The sequence below is a fragment of the Pleurodeles waltl genome, chromosome 12 (assembly GCF_031143425.1).
Source record: "Pleurodeles waltl isolate 20211129_DDA chromosome 12, aPleWal1.hap1.20221129, whole genome shotgun sequence".
Lineage (NCBI taxonomy): Eukaryota > Metazoa > Chordata > Amphibia > Caudata > Salamandridae > Pleurodeles > Pleurodeles waltl.
In genome coordinates, this window is record NC_090451.1 from 91344722 (window position 1) to 91372286 (window position 27565).

General features: G+C 40.9%; 1 protein-coding gene across 1 annotated transcript in view; it reads left to right on the forward strand.

Moving 5' to 3' along the window:
* Window positions 1-1500: 1500 nt before the first annotated feature.
* The window catches only part of LOC138267693 (fibrillin-2-like), a 367800-nt gene continuing 341735 nt past the window's right edge, over window positions 1501-27565 (forward strand). The window contains exon 1 of the mRNA XM_069216842.1: window positions 1501-1802. Coding sequence (XP_069072943.1) covers window positions 1630-1802 — 173 coding nt within the window. The 5' untranslated portion in view covers window positions 1501-1629. The remainder of the gene's footprint in view (window positions 1803-27565) is intronic.

Below are 27565 nucleotides of genomic sequence, written 5' to 3' on the forward strand. Positions count from 1 at the left end.
CATGGTCTGCCCATGCAATCCCCTGATGCCCGCTTTCCGTCAGTCTTTGCATGGCGGTGAGACTGCCATGCAAAGGCTGGCGGAAAAGGGGATTCGTAATTCCCATGGCAGCGCTGCCCTGGCGGATTGTGACCACCGAGACCGCAAGCCTGTCGACAGGCGGCAACCTTGCGGTGCCGGCAGTCGGATCGTGGCCCATCTGCCACAGTCATAATAGGGCGGTCCGACCGCCCTGTCTGCGGTGGCCTGACCGCCATCGCGAGTGTGGCGGTCTTGAGACTGCACACTCATAATGAGGGCCTAAGTTTTAAATTAACTGTCTCATGCAAGATGTGTGTCAGTAGCGGACAATTATGTATGGGGAGATAAACAAAATATTGAGCAAGAGTGCTTATTTTTATAAGATTGAGATTGTAGCTGTTTAGAAGCAATCACATAATAAAGCACCTACAATGGACTTCATAGTTGATCTATTCCAAGGGGGACACCGATTCATTTGTGGTGACTACATCGTTAGGGTCATGTGGGAAAACTAAGAGCTCCTCGTAAGATTCAAGACTGTTTCACCATCTGCCATTGTAAATACAACAATGCATATCGTGGATAAGTGCTTGGAAAAAAGGCTCTCTTTGTTTCTGTTTTCGCACGGTCAATGTGTGGGCATATTTTCATTCAAGACTGGCATGAAAGAAAGATTTTTCTCTTTACTCAAATGGTCTAGCTGAGTCCAGCGAAGAAGCTCCTTGTTCATTTTTAGGGTTTTTAAAAATGGTTGAAAGTAGTTATTTCAGGCATCTTTTCCTTGAGAGCACTGGTCACTGTAATGTCACTGCACTTCAAATATTAATTTCGGATTTTTTATTGCAAGCTTGCAAGATACTTCAATTTATGAAGGTGGTCTTTTGATACCAACAGCAAAAGATATCTCTCAAATGATCAGATCATGTGTGAATAGAACATTTTGTCCTGTTGGATAATGTTTGTTGGATAGTTTAGTATGCTTTGCATGCTTCATTTGATTACTAAAAGCACATTGTTCAGAAATCAGTTTGTAGATACTGGTCTTTATGATGCAAGACCTAGGGACGTCCATAAATGGAAAAGGTACAATCATAAATGTATGGCAATAATCATATCTATTTGCATTCTCTTATCAACCTTCATTGCCAATTGTTAAAATGTTTTCTTTCTTTCATGTTTTTAAATGTACATAAAATAATTATTTTTATGGTTTAGCTTACAGAGATTTTTCATGTTTATAATGCAAAGTTTGACTTTTTCAATATATGGAATGTAGTATCCGTGTGGATACCAATTGTGAGAAACAAATGTTTACCACACACATTTTTGAAGTTTACTTTTAGAAAAAAAAAAGTGTTAAATAAGTGACTGCAGAGGAAGTAATTTAGAACCCTAAGTTTGCCAAGTTAAATTCTAAGGTTGAATATATTTATGTTGTTCTAACTCCTTCCTTCATATCCGTGTTCTCCTTTTAGCCTCACACGGAACCCATCAGGACTGGCACGCGTTCCAGGCTCAGGGTTGCCTTCCGTCCCTTGACGGCACCATTCCCGTTTCCCACTGAGAGCGGGTGTCCAGGGCCACTGGGAGCCCCACATTGTTTCCGTCATGGGGGTTCTATGGCTGGCCAAGTTCATGCTTGGATGGACTGCACTTTACCATTTGGAGCAAGTCCAAGGACAGCCAGAGCAAGGAGATGTGCAGGCTGACAGATTTGCAGGCTACGAAGACAGACAAATAGCAAACAGAGTACGGAGGCGAGGGCAGGACACGCTAAGAGGGTACGTGTGACTTCTGTTCTGTTTGCTACATGAAAAAGAGCACTGTTGTTTCAACTTTTATTTTACTTCCAAGTAGTAGTGCCTACTCACAAAGGGTCTGAACCAAGCAATAGTAAACCCCAGATGATATACACCTTTCAGACCCAGAAAGTCTCCCTGGACAAACACATTCATATCTCAGAATTGCACCCAGAGAGCAAGTTTCCAAATGGGGGTGCTGCTGTCAATGTTACATCAGTGAAGTCCTAGGGATTGTGAAAAATCTAAGCATCACACAAAGAACAAGTGTAGTTAATGATCCACGTCCACTCAGGAGAACAGTGTTAACAATCTGGTTTGTAGCGGGTGGTGCATTGTGGTGCAGTCATTTACAAATATATTACAAAAGCATGGTGCCAAATGCACTGTTATTTACAGACAGCAAAGTGTACACTAAATGTGCACAGGCATGTAGTTTTACTGATAAAACTATGTAGCACAGAAAGAACAATGTGTGGAAATCGGGTTTCCACAAACAACTCTCATTTGCACATCACCAAGTAAACTGCGTTGATTTGTTTTGATCCTATTAAAAATCGTTGTTTCAATCTCACTTCAGAATTACAAAAAAGTGCTTTCATTTGTGCTTTCTTAATTGCTGAAATATTTTCAAATATTTTACAGTCCATTCAAAGGTATTTAAGTTTGCTGTGTTAGACAAAAATGACATCCTACAGCCATTCTTTTCACTCTCCCTGTACCCCAGCAAGATGGTCACATTGTTCACTTTAAAAATCCTCTCACTTTGTTGTCAGAGAATGAAAAGTAAACCCCAGTCTTCCATGTTCAACAATAAAGCAGCAATTTGTCAAAAGACACAAATTGAAATTTTACCTCTGTCTTTTAACACGCAGTAAATGTGACTAGATAGAGATCAGATTTGAAGAGATCTTTATTGCGCATTCACCTTCTGAACTCAGCATGATTATTTTTGGGGGTGCTGCAGCACCTCCACCCCTGCACCCTCACTTCCAGACCTATGGGAAAAGGAAGTGTTAGAATAGAAAAGCAGCTATTTGATCTTCAAAGTAATGGCCGCGCCAGTGGTTCAACACGCTCCATTGATTGAGAATGTGGGCTCCATTGTACCTGTCTATCTGCAACAGAAGTAAGTGATCTCTGTGACAGTAGGTCCAATACCTTTGTGGAAAAGGCAAAGAAGGAGCAGCGCTTGGTGCTGACTTGCTGTTCTATAATTTGGTGTTGTTTTTGCTTGATTGATTGGTTCATGGTTATCCCACCCTTGTTTCCATAAGAAAAACATCAGAAGTCAAGATACCCCTATCTACAGTCCAATACCACTGGCAGGTTGCATCTGGTTTTCAACCTTTTCTCACCAACAAGTATATCCAACAAACACTTTCCTCTGTGCTAATGTCAACACCACCTGGATCACACTGAAGAGGCCAATCTTAACAACTAATCTCATGATTGTGGGTTATGTTTTTCTTTTAATGTTGGTGCACCATGGAGTGAAAGATGGCCCCTTTTGCTAGAGAAAGGCATGATATTCTCAAATAAAAAATAAAACAAAAATCCTAATTTTAAAGTTGTTAAGATGGCCTATTGCAGTCTGATTTAGATTTTAAGAGTGCAATTCCAGCATGCAGGTTTTTATTAACTACACCGAACAAAGTAGAAAACTCAATTCAATATTGGCAAAGTGTCTCTCAAAAATGTTTTAAAAAATCATTGGTTTGTTCTGACTGCTGCTCTGTCTTCATGGAGGTCTCCCCACTTTCCAGACGATGTTCATTACTAAATCCCATGAACAATTTTCTTGCTAGTCAAAAAGGGAAAATTGAATGGACATCAGTTCCAAGAAATAGGACTCGGCTAGAAAAAAATAATTTCATGAAACAGATATTCCCAGTCATCTACAGTTTCTCGTTTCTTCAGGCGTAATAGATATGAATGAGCAGACTCATTTGTATTGGAAACTATCAGTACCACAGACATCCTTTATTGCCTGAAATAAGAGGTTGGTCTTTTCAAGTTTTTCTTGACTGTATTTTTTGGCACTTTGAACCACATTCTAACAGATCATAAATTAGCGTCCACCTACAGAGGAAACATGATTTCAATGCAGTCTGGAATGGTTTATTCTCTATTCTTGAAAGGCTGCAGACAGGCCAGCTGAGAAGGTATGGTTTTGAATGTAAATGCAATTTATTCTTTTAACCTGCACCATCTGGTTGCATTCTGTACGCTTGGATAGTGGTTTGTTCTCATAAATGAACATATTATAGGTAAATCAAATCATCGTTGATTGAGAAGTCTGTTGGTTAAGAATGATAACCACATATCCCTCTTGGTAACCTCGACTGTAAATGTGGCAGTGAATTCTGAGTTGCAATGTAGCAGTGCCAGCATGGCTCTCTTTCTCACCACCAGCTCCACTGGCCTCCATTCAGACTTGGCAGCGCGTTCAAAGCTCTCTTACCTACAAAACTAGGTGCACCTTCAAGAGACTTGCCACCAGCAGTAAGGAATATTGAGCACCAACCGTCCGTTGACATCACTTCTCTCTTTTTCCATGAGATGTAGGCTCAGCATGAACAGTAAGAAATTGGTAACTAAATAGGAAAACTCTTTTAAGATCAGGAATAATTGCATAGTACTATGTTTCCTGTCTCTGCAAGCAAAATAGGAAAACTCTTTAAAGCTCAGAAATAATTGCACAGTACTCTATTCCCTGTCTCTGTAAGCACAGCATTGTAGGGCCTTGAATTGGTACAGATGAATGTAAAGAACTGCACTGTTGTGGTCAGCAACAGTAAGAATTGAGCCTATGACATCACAGGAAATCCATAATACAGCACAGTTCAAGGACCCTAATCCATGTGTGTGCCTACTCATCACATGCCCAATGTATTCCAGACAAATGAGTCATGAAAGTAATTGTTCAAGATTTCATAACTTAGCGCTTAAGTTTGGAGGACAGGATACTCAGTTGCAATTGTGATTGACTACCTTGTATGCCAAACACTAGATTTGTGTGCCTCATGTAGAGATGAGGGTATTTTAGGTTTTCTATCCATGGAACTCCTGTTAGTTTAGTCGACCGAAAACTTCCTGAGATGGCCTGATGGAGTAGGGTCATCAGAGTAAAGAAATTACTCTGTCCACCCTATTTAGAGTGGCCGGTGTAATGCATCTTTTTCTTTCCCTCACAACCAAGAAAATCCTGGTGGTGAAGGACAGAAAAAAATATTGACCCCCCCATACAACCTGGGAGGAAACATTAGTTTTTTATTTTTCAGAAACACATTCCAGCTTTGGTAGTTTATTTCAGAAAAACAAAAACTTTGAAAAAGATTGGAGAATAGTCATTTAAATCGAGGCAGCCATTGACTGACATTTTGCAGATTGAAAGGACCGCCATGAGCCTGGTTCCTTTCAATGTGCAGAGATTAAATTTGGGCAAGTAGTCATCTCTAAATTTGATGGACATGGCATGAGTAATATTTTCTGCTACCCAGACAGTGTGTCAAACTATAATGCAGGGCCTTTGTGTTAGGATGTATGACTTTTACTTGTTAAGCGGGGTAGAAATTCACAGTTAAATTATATGCAACATTTTATGGTGAGGTAAGGAGCGCAGTTGATGTCCAGCCATTTCTTAGGCACATCACTGAAACAATCTACTGAGGATTACACGGTTTGGACACATCAGCGAAGATTGCAACATATGTCTCCTGAGATCACAGTTTACCGGCTGTTAGGGTATTAGCCCATGCCTCGTGTAAGACTCTATGGATGTGATATTTATATAGTGTGAGCACTGTATATCATGGAGGGCAAACATTCAGTCTGGGAGTGGTTGAAGGAGTATCCGGTTTCTGAGAGTAGAAGTGGACTGTTATTATGGTGTGATGTAGTGTTCTTCAAATAAGAGCTCTTTACTCAATTGGAGCAGTTGGAGCATGCTTGATGGATTCAGGGACATTGTTCCAGCTACTAGGTGCATAGATGGAGAAGGCAGTTGTATTGTTCTATCATGTTTTCACCCCTATATCTACAGCTGGAGGGTGCCTTGGCTTCCTATGTGCCAAGGAACAACATAGCTGGAGAGGTTGTCAATTAGATAGATAGAGCTGCTGGTCCTCATTGTTTCATAGATAGAGCAGCTTGTTTTGAAGATGCTCGGGGCCAGTAAATGGATGGAACACAATCAGGGTTGAGTTGATGTGGTATATTTCTTCAAGCCTTTGATGATGCTTAATGCAGCATGGAGGATGCCCCTTGGGTGGGACATTGTGGAGTCCAGTAAAGGAGGTGGGGGTGGCAGTAGGGCAATACCCTCAGAATATAGCAGCCTGAACAACAGTGCTAAAGTCACATTACTAAACAGTTTCAGATTATTTTTAATAGAGAGAGTAGAGAGAGGTGATACAAGATTGTTCTGGTTTCCTTTGTAATGTGCTTTTTCAGCGTTATGTATATTTGTCTGTTCACAAGTTTTTTCTAACGTTTATATGGTCTTAACAATGATGCTGTGCACATTAGTTCTTCAGGACAAAGTTATCTAAAGCCCCTTTGTTTATTGCTACACCACAACGTGCAACAGTTATCAACTGGGAACATATTTCTCATTATCTTGCTATCAAATATAATTCTCAGGGAGGAGGAACATTCATTTGTCAATACATATTTATATATATATATATGTTCAGAATATGATCCTGTGTCCTGATGTGTTGGAATATTTGCGTTTGCTCCCTACCTGAGCAGTTTTGCAATGCAGTCTCATCCAGGTTTTCTAAGATAGCACCATCTAAGACCAATTTAGAGCTTGCCAGCAAATCTGCCCAGACCATATGAATTAGCGCTGAAGATCTGAAGGCAGACATTTTATTAAATGATCTGTATTAGTGTTCAGATGTTTGTGTCTCACAGTTCCCCAAACCCTTGGCTCCCTTAATATTAGGCTACTTTCTCTTTGATGTTGATTACTAGTTTCGGCTCTATGGGCCTGATTTAGAGTTAGGCGGACAGGCTACCCCTTCACAAACGTGATGGATAGCCTGTTCGCTGTATTACGATTTCTATAGGATATAATGGAATCGTAGTACGACAGACGAGATACCCGTCACGCTTGTGATGGAATAACTCCATTCGCCAAGCTTTGACTAAGGCCCTATGCTTTATGTTAGCGGGTTCTGGTGGTTTGCCTTCTTCCACACTGTTGTTCCCTAACTATATAAGAAGTACAGAGCAGCTCAATAATGAATGCATTTTATATGCACTTTTTGACAATCATCCAATGTAAGGCGAAACTTATCATTTATGCTGATTAGAGCAAGAAATGCGCTACGCCAGCTCATCCATTAGGGGTCTGTGCAAATAAAAGGGCGAGCAAGACATTACAAGGAAAAATACACCTGTGGTCAGCCTTGGTGAGAATGCGGGTTTGGCAGGAGCAGAGGGGAGAAAGAAAATAGCATGTAGGATATTGTGTTATTACTAGCAATCTCTTCTGGTTTTTGCAGACTTGCTGCTTCCTCTCCAGGGTGGGCGGCTGCGACCCTGCTACATGGGAATGTTATTCTTGTTCAAGCAAGCATCCACATTCACATGCCTTGTGTAAACCTTGGTGAGAAGCTGTACTGGAATATGTCTGCCTTTTCATCCCTTGTGCTTAGAATAGTGACTGTATTATTGTTTTACTGTTGCTATGGTGTGATCACTGCGGGATGTACTGACCGAAATACAACACAATTGGAATGTTGTATCATATCACAAACAACGTAGAACCACACGGAGTTCCGCTCAGTTTCCACCATTTCACTGTGTCTGAGGGTGGATGTGTGAGTGTGTGTGTGCATGTGTTACCCAGTTTCTCAAAGTTGATCAAAGTAGAAAGAGAGACAACAAGTTGCCCTTCAGCAGATAAACCTCTATGAGTTAGATGTCTCTGTCAGTTTCCCAGTACACAATAAAGGACCTGACCTTGAATCCCCTTCACAAATAGTGAGATTGTCTTCACTAGGGAGATGACTGACTGTTTCCAATTGTTTATGTTCCACTAAAAACAGCTTCATTTTATGTTCAAACACAGTAATTACTTAATACAGAGCCTTGAAAGAGCTTGCATATCATCCAAAGGACATGATTCTGAGGATTGCCTAAAAACTGTGTGCAAATTAGGGCTGGTGAATCATCACACGCATATAACAAAGATTGAAATGCATTGTGATTTACCTATTTGCTTGTATAGTGCTAAATGTGATATGTAAACAAAAGGTAGTGCCTAGAGTTAGTACAACTAGGGACCTAACTATTGGGATGACATTGTTATACTACTTTGCTCTTTATACACATTTATACATGTCACTCACACAACCTACGTGGTCTGGGCACCTGTGGAAATGTAGATAACAGAAGGTCTTCAGGGGAGGTCATTGCATCTTGGGAAGAGTCCGTGATCTGGCAGAAGGGAAATTTAAGTGTCTGTAGTCCAAACAATGCGGTTTAAGGGCTTTCTCAGTCTCAGACAATCCAATTTGAGAATATCACGTAGATGAAGCTGTATGGCGTGAGCAGCATCCAGTTCTCAAATAATAGTTTCTCTACAGGATTGCAGGATCCAGTTTTTGATGGCTGTCATGTTAGGACTGGTTGGTTGTTTTAGCAATTCACATTGGACAAAGTAGAGCCCGATGGAACATGGAGAATGTATTCTTCACCAGGAGTAGTTGTGAATTCAACCCCTTATTTGATTGAGAGCTATCAAAGAGAAATCAGTCTTCATGAAAAATTTGTTTTGTGCTTTTAGCCAAAGACCAGATATACAGCATAGTTTTGAGATCTAAGTAGCTGTCCCTTCTTCTTTCCGGCTACGTCTCTGTATGTTAGGAGTAAACCTCTTTGTGTTCTTGATATGGTTTCTCCACAGTGGTAGTTGGTGTTGGTGTTTGGGTAAGCCGAGGTGGTTATGCTTCCATCCTGTACATGGATTAATGTGCACTCTTGACTTTAGTGTCCTCAGTCTGACATTTTGTGTGCATTCTAGAGATAACCGACTTAGTTAATGAGCAGGAAAGACAATCAATGCATATAGTAATAGTAATATAATGAGGCCCCGTTGACCTCAACTACTGACAATTGTCATCAATGATATTTTTTGATTACTTGTGATGGGAGGCAACTTGAGTTTGCTCTTGCCTTAATACACCAATAAGAAATCTGCTAGTCTAGCCTGGTTTCTGTCATGTAGACTTGACATGTAAAAATAGCTTTGACTGTGAAGATGCAAGGAAAAATCAATAAAGACTAGAAATTGTTTTGCAGCACTGTTTTTTAACACATGGGTCTTTTTATGGTTACTGTTTTCTAAGATTGAGTACTGTGATGATCTTAAATTCAGATGGAGATTGTGGTTGCTTTCCAAATAACCTATCTAAATTAGTAGTTTAATAAATACAGACTGGTACACGTAAGAGGTTAGCTCATTACTAGACCCAGGTGAAATTTCAATTACTATGGTGAAATTTGGGTAATTTCAGAAATTTTTAATTTTTAACACAAAAATGTATCCCTGAAATTACACGATTATACTATGTCGCCTAATTAAGCCGCATTTGCAGCAAAGTTATAGAACAGGAGTGCATCAACACTCAGAATACAAGTGTTTTCCACTGCCCTTGATTTCTGGTGCTATTTTTTATCTGGCATTTTGGTCTTGCGGCCAATGTAGGTGACAGATGCATTCAATACTCAAATGTAGGCTAGATGCCACATTAGCATTTCTTGTAATTTTATGTAATTTTCCTGAAATATCCCGTAATTACACAAACTCAAATTTTACATTTCTCACAGCAGTGATTATTACAGTTCCATATCCCTTATCCAAAACAAATAAAAATACGTTGGTAAAGTATATTTACTTTACCAACGTATTTTTATTTGTTTTGGATAAGGGATATGGAACTGTAATAATCACTGGTGTGAGAAATGTAAAATTTGAGTTTGTGTAATCCTCAAACACACTGTTTGGCAATTAGGAAAAGTCTGTAATCTGAGATTACATTTTTTCAGTGAGTGCCATATGCTTCTTGTGATAGAATGTAATGAGCATGAACTACAATTCATCCACCTCGTGTCTTGATTCTTTGACATGACATCAAGTGTCACTCAAAACACACAATCATGTGCAAATAGCAGTGTATGGTCTGATACTGTCTGTTGTAGGCAGTAGAGCCACATTTAGGATTTCCAGCCCTACGTTGAGTCAGAGGATGAGGTAGGTTTACACTGGTGGAACCTCAGGTGGTGAAACTCTCATAAACCATCAGTGTGATTGCACGGCATAGCATATCCGCCACTGGTCATAGTGATGGTTGCCCTGCCCTATTTAGAGAGGGGTGACCTCACTCATTTTCCTTACTTGGGTTTGCCATGTGAGACATTGCCATGGTTCATTGTTTTCTCAAAACAACCCCAGTATTCGTGAGTTTGATTTCAGCAAACAAAAAAAGTATGGCAAGTGAAATTCTGGATAAGGGACAACCTTCACAACTTGATAACGTTACTGACTTTTTCACTCTTTCAAAACTTATCTTTGTCTAAAAAGTCTTTCAAAAATAGACTGTCATTTTTTTCGACAAAGGCTATTTTATGTCAGACTTTTCATCCACTATTTTTTAAAAGTTGCCACCTTCCACAATTTCAGGTGTCGAGCACTTGAAGTCTAGTCAGACATCTCCCACCTCATTTTGTTGCCACAGGGTCACTATATTACAGAAGATGCAGCAGACATTTGTGTGGCCCCTTCTGTGATGCGCATTGTCTAGGCACATTTGTGCTCCCAAGCGAATATTCCTTAATGTTTTTGCAGCTGTGGCCCAAAGCAAATGAAGGAACACCTTTGCCAGTTCACCCATGACTTATTACAGATGCACGCACAGTCGCAAACAGTCTCTCTGGAGGCACACTAACTATGCATCACCTAGGAAGTAGTGCACTCTTGTGCACTCCCCTGAGGACATCTTTGAAGGGATTGGGGGTCTCAGAGCTATCTGCAAGGAACCATCCACTGTCTGGTGCTTCTCAATAGGAGACTAAAGATGGTCTCATGATGGTGGGGTTCAAGTGGACACCCAAGTGATGTCGCTGAAGAGTCAAAGAATGTGTGATACCACTTCTACTACCTCTAGAATGTGGGTACGTCCATGTTTATGCTCTCTGTTACCCCCTCAATCCTTGCAGTCAGAATTTATTTCCTTTACATAAATCTTACATGCATATAAGATCTAAGATAAAAGAGGCAAACCAGCAAAACATGAGATGGTATGATACAACAGCAATAAATATTTATACGTAAACATAAAACAAGGAGTTTTATTGCTATCTATAAATTTGATCATCCTTGTTTACACCAGGGAGCATCTGTTGTGCACTTGGAAGGGTAGTGCATTGGATTCTCTTGGGTAATTTTAATCTAGGATTTTTAAGTTTGCAGCACAGCCTTGGTAGGCCTTTCAAATACCCGCAAGGGAGACCTACACTGCAGAGAGTGTAAACTTACATTTTCAAGGGCTTCAGAGCATTGCACTTACATTTCAAGGTGGAATGTAAGATTTTCCCTCAGCAATGCTTCCATATTTCACAGTAGAATGCTAGAACTCCGACAGCAATGAATCCCCATTTCAAGGAATGGAGGTGGAGTGCAAGAGCTCAGCACAGCACTGAATCCAAATTTGACAGAGTATATGAGTTTCTTATAGTACTGAGTCCACATTACAAGGTGGATATAAGCTCTTTTAAGACCACTGATCTGGAATGTCACATTGTTTTAAGAACTTCCCACAACACAATGCCACATCCATATTTTGAGGTGGGATGAAGAGCTCCCTGCACACTGCATCCAAGTTTAATTGTGGGATATTCATCAATATTTTCCTTGGATATAAGACCCCTCACAGCATGCCCACCACAATTGATCATGTGATGTAGAATCTCACCTAATCAATGCTTCAAAACATCAAGATAGGTGGCAAGGCTCCCACAGCACAGCATCTACCTTTCCCATTAGGATGTAAGATCTCCCTGCAACAGCAAATCCACATTTGAAGGCGGATATAGGATTTCTGAATAGCGATGCATCCACATTTCAGTATGCATATTATCACTCTCCACAGCACTACGTCCATATTTTAAGGTGGAATGCAAAACCTCCCCACAACCAGCATTCCACATTTTTTATTGTGGGATGTAAAAGTTTTGACAGAGATTCATCAATATTTTATTTGGATGTAAGACCCCCACACAGCAGTACCACCACATTTGATTGTGGGATGCATCATCACCACTTAGCACTGCTTCCATCTATCAAGATAGGATGCGAGGACGCTCCACAATACTGTATGGACATTTCAAGGTGATATGCAAGAGCTCCCCTAAAAGCTACATATACATTTTAGTTTGGGATGTAAAAGCCTCTGCAGGACTACAGACAAGTTTTAGTCGAAAATGAGAGCCCCCATGGGCAATACTAACAGCATTTGATGCTGGGATGTAAGATCTCCCCTCAGGGCTGCTTCCATATTTCATGGTAGGACACAAGAGATGTTCCGAGTACTGCATCCACATTTTAGGAAGGCAAGTAGTACAAGAGCTCACCACAGCACTTTAAGCTAACTATACAGCATTATGAAAGATCTTCCCATAGCACGGAGTCCCCAGTTAACGGTGCATATAAAGGTCTTTCTAGAGCACTGACCCACAATGCCACATTTTAAAATAGATGTAAGGACTCCACACAGCACTACATCCACATTTTATGGTGGGATGTAAAAATCCCCACATCAAACCTTGCTCATTTTATTTAGATGTAAGACCCCTCAGAGCAATACTATCACATTTATTTGAAGTATATACGAACTCCACTTAGTACTGCTTTGAAGGTGGGTGTAACATCTCTCTAGAGCACTGAATCTACATTTCATCGTGTATATAAGAGCTCCACACAGCACCTCATTCATATTTCAAGTTGGGATATAGGCTTTCACGCCAACATAGCATCCCCATTTTGTGGTGGAATGTAAGTCTCCAAGGCACTGCATTCTCACTTTACCTAGATGTAAGAGCCTACCAAAAGCAAGGATAGCACCTTTGATAGTGGGATGTAAGAATGCTTTAACATTGCATAAACTCCTCACAGCGGTGTATCCATATTTTGTGGTGGCATGAGAGTCCGCAAAACACTGTGTCCACATTTTGTGGTGGGGTGTAAGAGTTCCCATTGAACTTAATTCACATTTTATGGTGGGATTTACAATTGACACTCGCATTGGCTTCTCCAAGTCCTGCCATTTCTACCATGACGATTAGTGTGAATCATACTGTCACTTGAAGACAGTGCCTCCTCACTCAACACAGACTGGTCCTTCAAGAGCTGCTGTCTCTGGAAGTAAAAAATGGGTTGTAAGCTTGATATCTGCTTGTTGTTATCTTTCCCTAACCCAGCTGGTTGGCTTATATTATACTCATCCACGTATGCTTCTATTTACAAGACATTCAACGCTCATGAAGAATAATTTTGTTTTTGGTTTCACAGAGGATAATTGGAATAATTAGCATAAATCAGCTACAGCATGTTGATCCTGGCCACAGCCATCTCTTCTGATTGATTATATTCTCTTTAACAGGAAATCCCATCCCTAATCAAGTGCCAAAAGTTCTCTTTCACTTGATTAGAGCAAAGTAACTTATCATTCACACATAATAAATCTTGGGCCGGAATGTAGCTAGAAAGTATGTGTATCTCAATATTTCCACCAACCCTTTCTTAGTTTACTTATATTCCTCATCCTTTCTTCTTTCCCTTTTGAGCCATACATGTGAACCAGAAGTAGATTTCTGTCACGGTTAAGTTTGCGCAAGATGGTCCACCCGCCCAGCCAGAAGGCCCGGTCTCATTCCAACTTCTAAGGCAGTCCATGCAGTGCTAGTTCATACTTCCTCCTGGTTTTCCACATTATGCATCCTCTCTGATGTAACTCTGTATAGGTGTTCTAGTGATAATGTACACCTGAATATTACGCTTCTTGGCCAATCATGTTCCTGATCCTGTCCTTACCCTGAGGGTCAGGATTTTCAAATTTGGATAAGGATATTCTGCAAAGGGTTTGGCAAACTCCCCAGAATTATATCAGCTATTTTGACCCACACAGGGCAACATTATGTTGTTGTTTCACTTACAGTTGCTGTCAAGAGTACATTGATAGTTTTTAGAATGGGCATCTTATAATATCATACTCAATGCATGAAAACTGTAAGCGCAGAAGTGAGGTTTTGTACTCTGAAAAACATTTTCCTGCATATAAATGGAAGGTAAGGTGTGCTTAAAACATAGTAAGTGAACATTTGTGGCTGAAGATCATATAAAGTTGTATACAAAATATGGTAGGCATCAACAAGCTCATAAGTATTTAGATAGTTATTAGCTTTGGAAAATTGTTAAATCTCTGCCAATCTGAACCAGCCCATTAAAAGCTCATAAACTCTGTCGAGTAACTTGCAAATAAGAAGCCATTAATGAACATTTCCACAACCTTGTCAGATATCAATAGAACACAGTTGGTAAATTCCCCAGGGATTGCTTGTGGGCTGCTCTAGACTTAGAGGCCATTTCCGGGATATAGATACAGCGTACACATTCTTTACATTTATTTAACCACAGCTGCTAAAGTGTGGTTACAAACCTCTGGAAAATGTGGAAGTTTAACTTGGATGTTTCATCCTAGAGCACAATGCAGTATTCTAGGGCGTTAGTGCACTGTGAAGCATTTCACCTAAGGCAGCCCCAAGGGAGTCACAAACATCATACAAATATTCTGAGGTAGAGAAACCATGACTTATTGTATCCTGTGAAATACACTTAAGCAGCAACAGATATAAATGCAGCCATCTGGAGAAACACTGCAGACACTAAACTCTCTACAAGATTGCCAAGAGTTGCTGGTCAGGGCATGGAAACATTAAGATATGTGGCTCTTTTTATGTCATTACTGCACTAAATTCTTGTCCGAACTAAGCTCAGTTGCCCTGTTGCCACAACAGGAAAGGCAATTGCATTATTCCTTTCTAGTTCTTTATTTTTCTCTATACATTAATTCAGCCATAATTACACCTTTATCGGGTTAATTACATGAGACATGTCAAGAGCCAAATATGCATATTATTCTTCCATTGGAGTGATTCCCTTTTTGGCAGAATCATTAATTGGACGACTACCACTAAAGGTACATTATTTTAGTGTGAAGGAATTTATTAAACAGTATTATATGATTGCTTATAATTTTGGTTTCAAGAGAAAGTGCTTCTGGCTTACTAGAACCCACCCGAAGGGTATCATAATGTGTAATTCACCATTTGATGACTAGCCACATTAAAAAAATAAAATCACCATACAAGCCCTCATTACAAGTGTGTTGTGATTCGTGTTGGAAATTCAACATCTGGTAAATTCCAATAATACAAGGTGTGATATTTGCAGTGTCCCCAGAATTGGGGATAACCACGTGACTTGGGGTTTTGAAAACCGGCTTTTTAGATCATACTTTATTCTGAGCCGCACCCCCTTCCCCTGATACATTTTGGCAGTTTATTACACTGGGGTATTGGTTTTCATGCAGTACTAACTATTGTGATTCATTCACAAACTCCCATTTGCACCTAAATTGATAGGCACAATCTTGTGAGAGCAGCGCATTTGCATCCTTAATATTTGAATCAGCCTCCCTTCAAACAGTTTCTCAAACAGTTATTCAAACAGTTAAATTGATTCCACAGAAACGTATTCAATTTGGGTGGGTTCCTTCAGAGAGTGAAGAGGGAGGTAAGTAGTGGAATGTGAAACAATATGATACAAGGAGTCTTAATGTACATATTTATGTATCTAGAGGTTGAATTTTTGGACAGATGTTAATAAAAAATCAAGTTGTTACATTTAAAGGTAGGTGAGTAAGAGGAGAAGTGTTGAGGGAGTCAAGAGCTACGTTAAGTAAGTAAGTACTAATATAAATATTTACAAGTTACATATATGTTAGTTTAAAGTCGTATGGTGGTTTAGAGGAGGAAAAGCTTGATGGTATGATGTAAAGACGGTAGTGGTCAAGTGTTTGGTGTTCAGTTTCATCACCATCTTTAATGAATGGAAACATTAGGTGAATGTAGGTGCGTAGAGTGCACGTTTTATGAATAGGCCCCAAACAACTGAAGTATTAAAACTTTGCTGAGTCAAAGGTGGAGCAGGGTAAGAAGAAAACTGCTGAACTAATCAATTCTTGTCAAGGCTTCTGATGACAGCTTTTGTAGTGTGAAAAGGCAGTTGAGGGCTAATTTCTGGATGTTCACTGCAGGATGGCAGCCAAGTGGTTTGAATAATAAATCCAAGCAGTAGATTGAATGGAGGTGGCCACCAAGGCTTCTTGCAGCAGCGGAATGGGAAACTATGCCATATGGAAAGTGATTGTAGATGGCCTAGTGTATTGGATGACAGGATGTAGGCATGGGTGACCAGAAAACCACTTATTGTTGTTCAGCAGGTACACTTTCAGTGACTGAATCATGCAGTAGGGGGAGAAAATGGGATAAAATAAAAATTGGCATGCTAGCATGGATTTAGTAGATAAAACCTAATGATTAGAAAAACCTTCCAGGGGAAACTGGTATTAAAGAAAGGAGAATAGGCAGCAAGCATCTGAATTGGATATATCAAAAGGTAGTGAACCTTGCAGGGAGAGCACAACTTTAATTCTGCCCATAACACTTATTTATAAAGATATACTTTTATCAGCTCTTATTCTAACAGAGAATGTACTCTACCTCTCCCATCTTTTCCACGTGGTGTGCACCCATCTCAGTTGCCTCCAAAGCATTTTAATAAGCAGGACTCTGTTACTCCCATGCCAAGCTTGACTGTCTAAAAATCAATATATGTTCACATTTAAATTTTGAGGACAGCCTTGTGTCTCATTGTATAATGAACATACAACATGAGACTGTCCTACTGCATAAAAGGTGTCAGGATCTTTTTAACACAAAGTGTTTTTTGTTACATTGAGGATAAACATTGCTTTAAATGAGACCATCTCTGAATTTGCTTGTCAAGTACGATAACTACTTTAACAACAGTTATGATGTAACAGTGACAGGCTGTATTCCATTTGTAGTAACGTAATGGACATTGCGATGAAGCCACTTACAATTTCTAGTGCATTTTTTGTAGTATGACTGAAAAACAAGAGAAGATGTAAACTTTATACAGGGTAATACTTGCTGTTTCGTGTTAACTTAGCAGCGATTTACACAAATATGCAAATAAGCCTTCACAAAAGTAAAATCAAGTACTTTGTTATGTTACAAACATATTTTCATAAGGTATCTCTTTTTTATACTATGTAATGATATATGTATTTTAGAGCACGCTATCACCCATTAGCACATCCTGGTGCTGAGCCGGTGTGTCCTTGCCTCCTTGACCGCGGAGGGGAGTTAGTCTATGGGCCAGGTCTTCAGCTTCTTGTGGAACTCAGGAAAGGAGGAGGATTCAAAGAACCTTTGCTTTTATACATAGCTAGATCATCGCTGGTTCCAAAACTTGAGACATCCGGAAGGAATTTCCCATCTCCAAAAGACAGATCGTTTTTTAAATAACTACTAAATATATTAAAACCACTGGTTGACCCTCCTCAAGTGTTTAATTAAGTAGTTTCAATGAAGTGTGGTGTACTGATTTCAATACTTCAAAAAGAGGTAAAATGCCCTTTTAAGTGTGTAGTCAATAAAAGTAGTAGAGTTTACAGTTCAATGAGAGTGCTCATAAATAATAATGAATTAGGCACTCTGCATATAACTCAGTATCATATTATATCAATAACTGTACAAATATTAAACTGTGGGGATGATAAGACAGTAGAGTAAGGAACAGTAGTAATATAGGAATAAAAACTTTGATGTCAGCAATTTATTGAATATCGATTATACATTTGGAGGTCATTAGTTCTGTAAAATGCGTTTTAAATGTTTTCTAAAGATGAAGAGGATTTGCTTTCCTCCAAGGCTGGGAGTTAAAAAGATCCAAGTGGAAGGTTTATGGATTGACTGTGAGCTATGTAATGTTCAACATCCTGAGTATAAAGTGTTGGATTGACAGTGAAGTTATGCTACAGAAAATCACAAATCTCAGGTTCACTTTCCTTCATGTGTTAGTTGTATATCATAATATTGAAGTCATTATTATTGAGATTCCAAAATATTGAATCTCATCTATTGACTACTACTGTATATGCAATGCAAAAATATATAGAAAAGTATAGCATACCTAAACTCAACATAATGATATTGATGGTATGGTTATAGTCGATATATCTGCAGGTCAACATTTCAACCATGATATAATGACCATCCCATTGGCCATTTTTCTGTTTTTTGATAAAGAAAGTTTACACTTTTTTTAATTCCACCTGAGACGATTCGTTCTGAAAGGATGCCTATTTGTTAGAAATAGTGTGAAATTGTGTAATGTGAGAAGAGAAAGAGCAGGGTCTTTCTAGAGAGGGTTCAGTAAACACAAAGTAATTGAAGCATGACCCCACTTAGTGAATGCTTGTTATATAGGTTAATTAATCTGACGGATTGCCGTGCAAGTTCGTGGCTGTGACTTTGGTTTATATCATATAAAGGATAATCAATATGTTGTTTGGTCTAGCTTTGATGTTAAGCATGTACTCTCAGACTGCTTGTAGGGGGTCAAAGCAACACACAAGTGACCACAACTGAATAGTTTTCTGTGAGTGGGTGATATTTCAAAAGTGCCAATATGGCCAACATGTTATTCAGCCAGGTGGGTGGTAACCCACAAGCTTTAAGAAGTCTATGCTATCTTATATTGATGATTAGTCTTATCAATGAGTAGTATGTATAAAATGTGGCAATGTAATCTTCCCTGCAAGCCTCGGCATGTGTCGGCATGAGTTCAGTCATGTTCCTGTCACATTGAGAGTGACGGGGTCTTATGTGGGATATAACCATCCATTTGACTCCAAGACTCCCATAATGTCCATAATGTGGTCTGTGGTTAAGAGTATTGCACAGAAGTCCAAGCTAATCTGCCTCTTTCAAACTGTAGTCCACATCTTTATTAGTTTTTGGATCTTAAAGTTACGATTTTCATAAAGATCTATGAATTGGTTTTCTCTGCTAATACCTAGGATGGGCTTGGACCTTTCCCTGATCTGAGCGGTATGATCATTTGCTATATATGTTCTTCGTAGAGTAGGTAGTGACAGGCTAGAATTAACCACAGTATTTTGCTACAATTCTTTCCTAATTTGGCTTTATATTAACATGCTGACTTAACTTTAGCTTTATTACACAAATATAAAAAGTGTGCTACTGTTTCTATTTCATGTTCTAGGTTACATAGTTCCGTACAGTGATTTTTTTACACAAATTTTGAGGTTTTCCAAAGAGTCTGGGTAAGAAAATTTGGGGGATCCAGGCAAGCCACACAGTACCTTTTAAGGGCATTGGTTGTCCATTCATCAATAGGCTACGACAATTAAGGCTACATTGTCATTGCTCAATTCAAAGTTGGAAGTGCATTTCAGTGTTATCAATTTAATCATTTCTAGGCTTACCCTGTACGTCTTTAGAGAATTTGACTAAACCTTTGTTTATCCAGTTTTCACATTTTTGAGTTTTATTTGATTGTATACTTATCTGGAAGACCTATCTAATACCCTTTTTTAGTCAGCTGCAAATCTGGGCAAATTAAAGTTTATCATAGGTATCTGTATTTGTTGAGGACTCAAGTCAGTACTATTTTCTTATGACCATTTGTGTAGCAATTGGTTACTTAAGGGGATGTATTTGATGATGGTTTGTAAGGCCTATGCTTCCGTCCTTCTTTTGAGCTCCATTACATGTACCATGGTGTGTGGGAGCCTAAATTATAGGCTGTAGATTACCTGACTCTGACCTGTAATCGTGCTATGCACCTTGCAGTTTACATGTTCACTTTTTTCCCCCTGGAATTGAGGGTACCAAAAGTGCTTTGAATTACTATGTCCCTTTTTGCATGATTTGCCACAATTCTGGAGACACTTCTGGTCCAATTTACCACCTGCTCTGAGGAGGCTTGTAATTAGGTCCTTTAGTATGAAATAGACCTTCATCCTATAGAAGGAACCAAGTTAGGTAAATGCAATTTTGGCTTTAATTCTGTGTGTGGTGTTCACAAATTGCAATGGGATGACAATGCTCCACCACCATGACTGTTTTGAAGCTCTACTGATGGGTAAGCAGGGTGCCAGTGAGAGGTGGTCCTGAGCACACAGGCATGGGAAAGACATAACTGTCCAACTAGTACTCTCAAGGCAGTGCTATTTTTTTTATACCATTTACCTGGTTATCTATATTTAAGAGATACCCTCGGTGAGACTGGTTACATGAGAGGATAAATTATTTCTTCCACACTAAAGAATGCATTTTTCAAAGCCAGAATACATGCCTTGTAGGATCTGTGTACACAGTAACGCATGTAGGAAGTTTTTGAACCACAGGAGTGCTCAGAGAAATAATCTAATATATGAAGTGTTAGCTGTATTGCCACAATTTCTCATACGATATGTTTAAGTAGTTTAACGTTAGTCCAAACATAGCAGTTTCCATTGTTTGCTAGTGAGCAAATCTGTCCCATGAAAATGAGGAAAGTTAGTAAATGCTCATGATTTCTGAAGCGCTCAACTTTAGGTCGTCTGGAGTTGTTCAAGTAGCCAAGGAATGGCGAATAGTGCAATAAGGACTGCACTGGTCAACAGATGTACAGTGTTCAATTCAAAGTCTCCAGCCTTCCACATAGATACCATTGAAAGGAGACTGACAGATAGCTTTCAATTATTGTCGACCACCATCTTCCCACACACAGCTGCAGGCCAGACTCAAAGAAATTATGTTTTACTAATAAGTAATGTTGCTGAAGTTGAGCACAAGATCTTTATAAGATGTTCATGTCTCAAATATATCTTAGTCCAAACTTTGAGCCTCCTTGCATAAAGGATGAGTCTTTAAGAAAAGCAAGTCTGTTTGAATAAGACATTAAACCATAGGTATTTAGTGTTGGTGTAACCAATGTCATATTTTAGACTATTTATAGAAGTTTGATTTAGAACTAATTTAATCAAACCATCAGTTTAAAAACTGGCTTCACTAACAGTGACCAATATTGCGTATCCTTGAAAAACAGATCATGTTAAATAGATTACTTCCTGTTAGTAAGTTCTATTTTTCTCATTTTACATTTATGGTACTGTTGACTACTACACTCAGACGTGACCTTGCAAATATCTAATTAAAGACATAGAGAGCCTACTTTGTAATGAGGCAATCACAATCAACAGTATGATGAACACAAACACTCCACTCCACTGTTGTCTTGGTCCATTGTGTGTAGTTCTCTACATTTCACCCCAAACACATTAAAGGAGGATGCCTTGAGCTATCCAAAAGGCATCTCCTCTTCTAAGCAAAGGTTAGATTACCCAATTGTTGCAGGTGTAGGCCATCATTGAGGCACGGCGTATTATCCCTAACGAAGGGGAATTCAGAACAGTCTAGTCAAGTTAGCATTTCTTTCTCCCAGTAGTGTTCAACAAATACGTTTCTTGGTTAAAAAAACGCGAAATGAGCAGAATTTCACACAATGAATATATTCTCAATGTGTTTTGTTCATCTGTTTTGCAGTTTGACCATTTCAGGGGAGTTTGGTAAACTTTTTGTTTCTTAAACCACCACAAAAAGACAAAACATTCACATAATTAAGCATTTCATGACGAAGTGTGACTTTTTTTCTTCTTTTTCCGCTGAACAAAAAACTAAATCAACCAGACACACCCCAGATCTGGCACAGCGGGCACCCTCACAGTAAAATCTGCTTTATTCTTAAGGACATTGAGCAAAGGTTGTTGCAGGCTCCCTGGCAGGTTGTCCCCGCTTCCTTTTGTGCAGGCCGGGCATGGGTCCCAGACAGCTTGGCTGGCCCTGGTGACCTTGAGCTGTGTGTTCTCTCTGTTGGGGGCAACAGTGGAATTCCTGCTTCTCTGTTAGCTAGTGCTGGCTTCCAAAGACAGAGGGCTAGGTCGGTGCCACGGTAAACTTGTAACTGACGGTTGATAGAAAAAAATATTACTTTTGGGCCAACTCCCTGTCTCAATGGTTTTTGCAGACCTGCAAAGCTTTTCTTTTGTCCAGTCATCCGCACAAATCATAATCACACTCGAGTATTCCCATTTCGTTGCCACATAGAGGTTTGTGTGTGGGCCTTCTGCAGTGTAGGAAGTTGGCTCTGTATGCACTATTTCAAAGTAAGGAATAGTATGCACAGAGTCCAAGGGTTCACCTTAGAGGTAAGATAGTGGCAAAAAGAGATAATACTAATGCTCTATTTTGTGGTAGTGTGGTCGAGCAGTAGGCTTATCAGAGGAGTAGTGTTAAGCATTTGTTGTACACACACAAGCAATAATGAGGAACACACACTCAGAGACAATTGCAGGCCAATAGGTTTTTGTATAGAAAAATATATTTTCTTAGTTTATTTTAAGAACCACAGGTTCAAGATTTACATGTAATACTTCCAATGAAAGGTATTGCAGGTAGGTACTTCAGGAACTTTGAATTAGAAAAATAGCATATACAGTTTTCACATAAATCACATATAGCTATTTTAAAAGTAGACACAGTGCAATTTTCAACAGTTCCTGGGGGAGTAAGAGTTTGTTAGTTTTTGCAGGTAAGTAAACCACCTATGGGGTTCAAGTTTGGGTCCAAGGTAGCCCACCATTGGGGGTTCAGAGCAACCCCAAAGTTACCACACCAGCAGCTCAGGGCCGGTCAGGTGCAGAGGTCAAAGTGGTGCCCTAAACGCATAGGCTTCAATGGAGAAGGGGGTGCCCCGGTTCCAGTCTGCCAGCAGGTAAGTACCCGCGTCTTCGGAGGGCAGACCAGGGGGCTTTTGTAGGGCACCGGGGGGGACACAAGTCCACACAGAAAGTATACCCTCAGCTGCACGGGGCGGCCGGGTGCAGTGTGCAAACAAGCGTCGGGTTTGTAATAGAAAGCAATGGGAGACCAAGGGTTCTCTTCAGCGATGCAGGCAGGCAAGGGGGGGGGCTCCTCGGGGTAGCCACCACCTGGGCAAGGGAGAGGGCCACCTGGGGGTCTCTCCTGCACTGGAGTTCAGATCCTTCAGGTCCTGGGGGTTGCGGGTGCAGTGTCCCTACCAGGCGTCGGGTTCTTGGAAGCAGGCAGTCGCGGTCAGGGGGAGCCTCGGGATTCCCTCTGCAGGCGTCGCTGTGGGGGCTCAGGGGGGTCAACTCTGGCTACTCACGGTCTCGCAGTCACCGGGGAGTCCTCCCTGAAGTGATTGTTCTCCACAAGTCGAGCCGGGGGCGTCAGGTGCAGAGTGCCAAGTCTCACGCTTCCGGCGGGAAACACGAGTTGTTTCAAAGTTGCTTCTTTGTTGCAAAGTTGCAGTCTTTGGTGAACAGAGCCGCTGTCCTCGGGAGTTCTTGGTCCTTCTAGATGCAGGGCAGTCCTCTGAGGCTTCAGAGGTCACTGGTCCCTGTGGAAAGCGTCGCTGGAGCAGTGTCTTTAGGAGTGGGGAGACAGGCCGGTAGAGCTGGGGCCAAAGCAGTTGGTGTCTCCGTCTTCTCTGCAGGGTTTTTCAGCTTAGCAGTCCTCTTCTTCTTAGGTTGCAGGAATCTGAGTTCCCAGGTTCTGGGGATCCCCTAAATACTGAATTTAGGGGGGTGTTTAGGTCTGGGGGTTAGTAGCCAATGGCTACTAGCCCTGAGGGTGGCTACACCCTCTTTGTGCCTCCTCCCTGAGGGGAGGGGGGCACATCCCTAATCCTATTGGGGGAATCCTCCATCTGCAAGATTGAGGATTTCTAAAAGTTAGAGTCACCTCAGCTCAGGACACCTTAGGGGCTGTCCTGACTGGCCAGTGACTCCTCCTTGTTTTTCTCATTATCTCCTCCGGCCTTGCCGCCAAAAGTGGGGCTGTGGCCGGAGGGGGCGGGCAACTCCACTAGCTGGAGTGCCCTGGGGTGCTGTAACAAAGGGGGTGAGCCTTTGAGGCTCACCACCAGGTGTTACAGTTCCTGCAGGGGGAGGTGATAAGCATCTCCACCCAGTACAGGCTTTGTTACTAGCCACAGAGTGACAAAAACACTCTCCCCATGTGGCCAGCAACATGTCTGGTGTGTGGCAGGCTGCTAAAACTAGTCAGCCTACACGGATAGTCGGTTAAGGTTTCAGGGGGCACCTCTAAGGTGCCCTCTGGGGTGTATGTTACAATAAAATGTACACTGGCATCAGTGTGCATTTATTGTGCTGAGAAATTTGATACCAAACTTCACAGTTTTCAGTGTAGCCATTATGGTGCTGTGGAGTTCGTGCATGACAGACTCCCAGACCATATACTCTTATGGCTACCCTGCACTTACAATGTCTAAGGTTTTGTTTAGACACTATAGGGGCATAGTGCTCATGCACTTATGCCCTCACCTATGGTATAGTGCACCCTGCCTTAGGGCTGTAAGGCCTGCTAGAGGGGTGACTTATCTATACTACCTAGGCAGTGTGAGGTTGGCATGGCACCCTGAGAGGAGTGCCATGTCGACTTAGTCTTTTGATCCCCACTAGCACACACAAGCTGGCAAGCAGTGTGTCTGTGCTGGGTGAGGGGTCCCTAGGGTGGCATAAGATATGCTGCAGCCCTTAGAGACCTTCCCTGGCATCAGGGCCCTTGGTACCAGGGGTATCAGTTACAAGGGGCTTATCTGGATGCCTTGGTGTGCCAATTGTGGAAACAAAAGTACAGGTTAGGGAAAGAACACTGGTGCTGGTGCCTGGTTAGCAGGCCTCAGCACACTTCCAAATCAAAACTTAGCATCAGCAAAGGCAAAAAGTCAGGGGGTAACCATGCCAAGGAGGCATTTCCTTACATGCAGTCATTACTGGAATCTATAAAATCACCAGCAGGAACCGGCACCATACCTATATGTTCACCCAAATTCCTCTTACCCACCCATTCGTGGCAAAGAGCTCATCGCACGTTTAACCCGATGTGTGATCTTGCACATCTAGAAGTGGCACATATCAGAAACTATTCATTCACCCTATTAGATGAATAATGACCATGAATGCACCCAATGATATTAGAAATATTGGCTCTTTCCATTCCTGACAGCATTTTGGACAACAATGCTCAGTGTGACCACATTCCCCACCCGGTCTCTTCCCCCCCCCCTCCCCCCAACCCCCCAAATAGTTTCATGAGTACCCTAATGTGTTTGCACCATCTAAGGGGCCCCTATGTGTTTGTGGTGGAATTTACTTGCCACAGATATGTATCCCTGGTCATCTTGGCAGAAGCACAGCAGAGCATCTCCACATTATAGCTCATGAAAATACTGAAGATTCATGGGTCTAGTAATACTTCCAGGATGTTCAGTGTTGGTGACCGTCACATGTTCAGTGTTAGTGACCGTCACAGTCCTGACAATTGCTAATGTAGATATGTGGTCAGTGTGAAAATGCTAGCCTTTTATAAGGAGGAACAAACAGCACCTGTTCACTGTGCCAACCTAGAGAGAGACCAGCCATATGCAAATCATTCATGGTCCTGCAGCTGTGGGGGCTGTCTCCCTCAAATTGCAGAAAGAGGTCCATTAAGTCAGGAAAACAAGCAACCCCAAACTGGTTTCGGCCTACTTTTTGATAGCGGCTCTAAAATACCTTCATCAGGAGCACAATCATGCGACTTTTAGGAGTTAAAAAAGACTTTCTTTGAAATAAGGTAACAAAATATGGCCAGAGCAATAGGAGAGGAGTTAGCAGTAAGGAGATTGATTGTTGTTTTGGGCGGAACCATGTCAAGCCACAGAGAGGCTATATCACAACATATTGTGATATAGCCAATTCAATATCCCCAATCACAGTGCCTTAATTTCACACTTATCTTATTAATGATGCCATTTCGCAGTGGCATTCCTTCCCCAAATATTCATTTTCCAATATCTTAGTATCATTTTGTCATAAAATTTTCAGAATCCTATTTTTTCAGTTTCTTCATATATTGTGAGGTTATGAATTAGTATGTTAACCCCACATCACACTGTTCTCTTTCTGCTGCATATTGTGATTTAACAAATTTACAAATCTAATTCCTTCCTAGTGCATTGTCATCTGCAAAGTTTGTTTATGTCCAGTCACAGTTGCATGCTGTCAGAATAGGCAGTAACATGTTTTTAATTCCAGAGTTATATAAAGTGTTGCATTATTGCATTATGGTCTCTTCGGAGCATTAGAACAACATGTGAAGCAGTTTTTAAGCCGAGTGATAAAAGTTCAATTGTATGGGAGTGACCTGTATCTGCTAATGCTCTGACATTACCCTATGAGTGACCATAGTTGAAAGCGATCCTGAACATCTCAGTTTGCAGAGGTTTGTAACCACTGATCAGATGATTGGGTTATGTCCGGGAGTTCAGATTATTCTCTCTTCTAGTACTCTCAATGATCATCCTATCTTCTGCCATGTTTCAGCTGTCCTAACCTGTTCAATTGTGGTAAACTGATTTAGAATCACTGTCTTGGATAGCTGATGTTTTTGTGACTCCTCTGAAGTTTTTTACTTGCATGCTTGTGAAGGGTGCATAAGATTGTGAATGTTATTCTCAACTCTACGAAGACCCAGGAGAGAGCTTTGTTGCCTCAGATGGATCAAGAGTATTTTTTTAGAGTTTGTCAGACAGGATACTTTGTCAAAGATTGTGGGTATTACTGTCTGCCATATTTCACGGGACATAGGCTTCACCGCACTTGTGATGCTTCATATGGGATATCTGTCATGTTTCCAAACTCTAAATTTGGGCCAAAGTCATATAGCTGGATTTTACAATTCCGGATATGTATCTGATATTGCAGTATTAAAGTTGTGTCATGAACGAGGCTCTGGGTATCACAGTTCAGCGTTGATGTTAGAGTAGAGGCCGATTTCCGCAATGTGCACGGGTCAAAATTGATGTACACATTTATCTGGATATACTCCAAGGTTTTTGACTCCCTACAAAGTGTCCAGAGGTGTTCAAAGAGTTAAAGGCCATGCAAAAGCATTATATTTGTACGGGATTCACCTACCCACAAGTTTGTTTCATCCATGGATGCGCATGTTGAAGACGTGAAATGTCTCACGGCTCTTTCTCCTATCTGATTTGTGTGTTACCAGTATATGTTATGAAATGGATCTGGTAATTCACCAAAACTTCATGATATGACATAATCAATTTCTCCTGAGGTATTTCCATAACGTACTGTGGTATGGAACATTCTGAAACAGTCTCATGGTGTGGGGGTCTTTTTTCTGGACTTTAGTGCTCCTCACCTCTTGGTATATCTGATGTTGACAGACAGCAAAAGAAAAGCCACCCTGGCACCCAATCTCAATAGGGGGGGGGGGGGGGTAGTCGGATCGCGTACCTCTGACAGCCCTTATCCCTTTGGGGCATCGGAGGAGGGTTTACGCCAGTGGAGTAATTTTACTCCGTCAGCTCAACCCTTGTGGCCTGTCCACCTCAGGCGGGCGGACAGAGAGTCTGTCGAGCCGTACCGCCTTCATCAAACTCTAATTTGGGTCGTACGTTTCTAAATAAA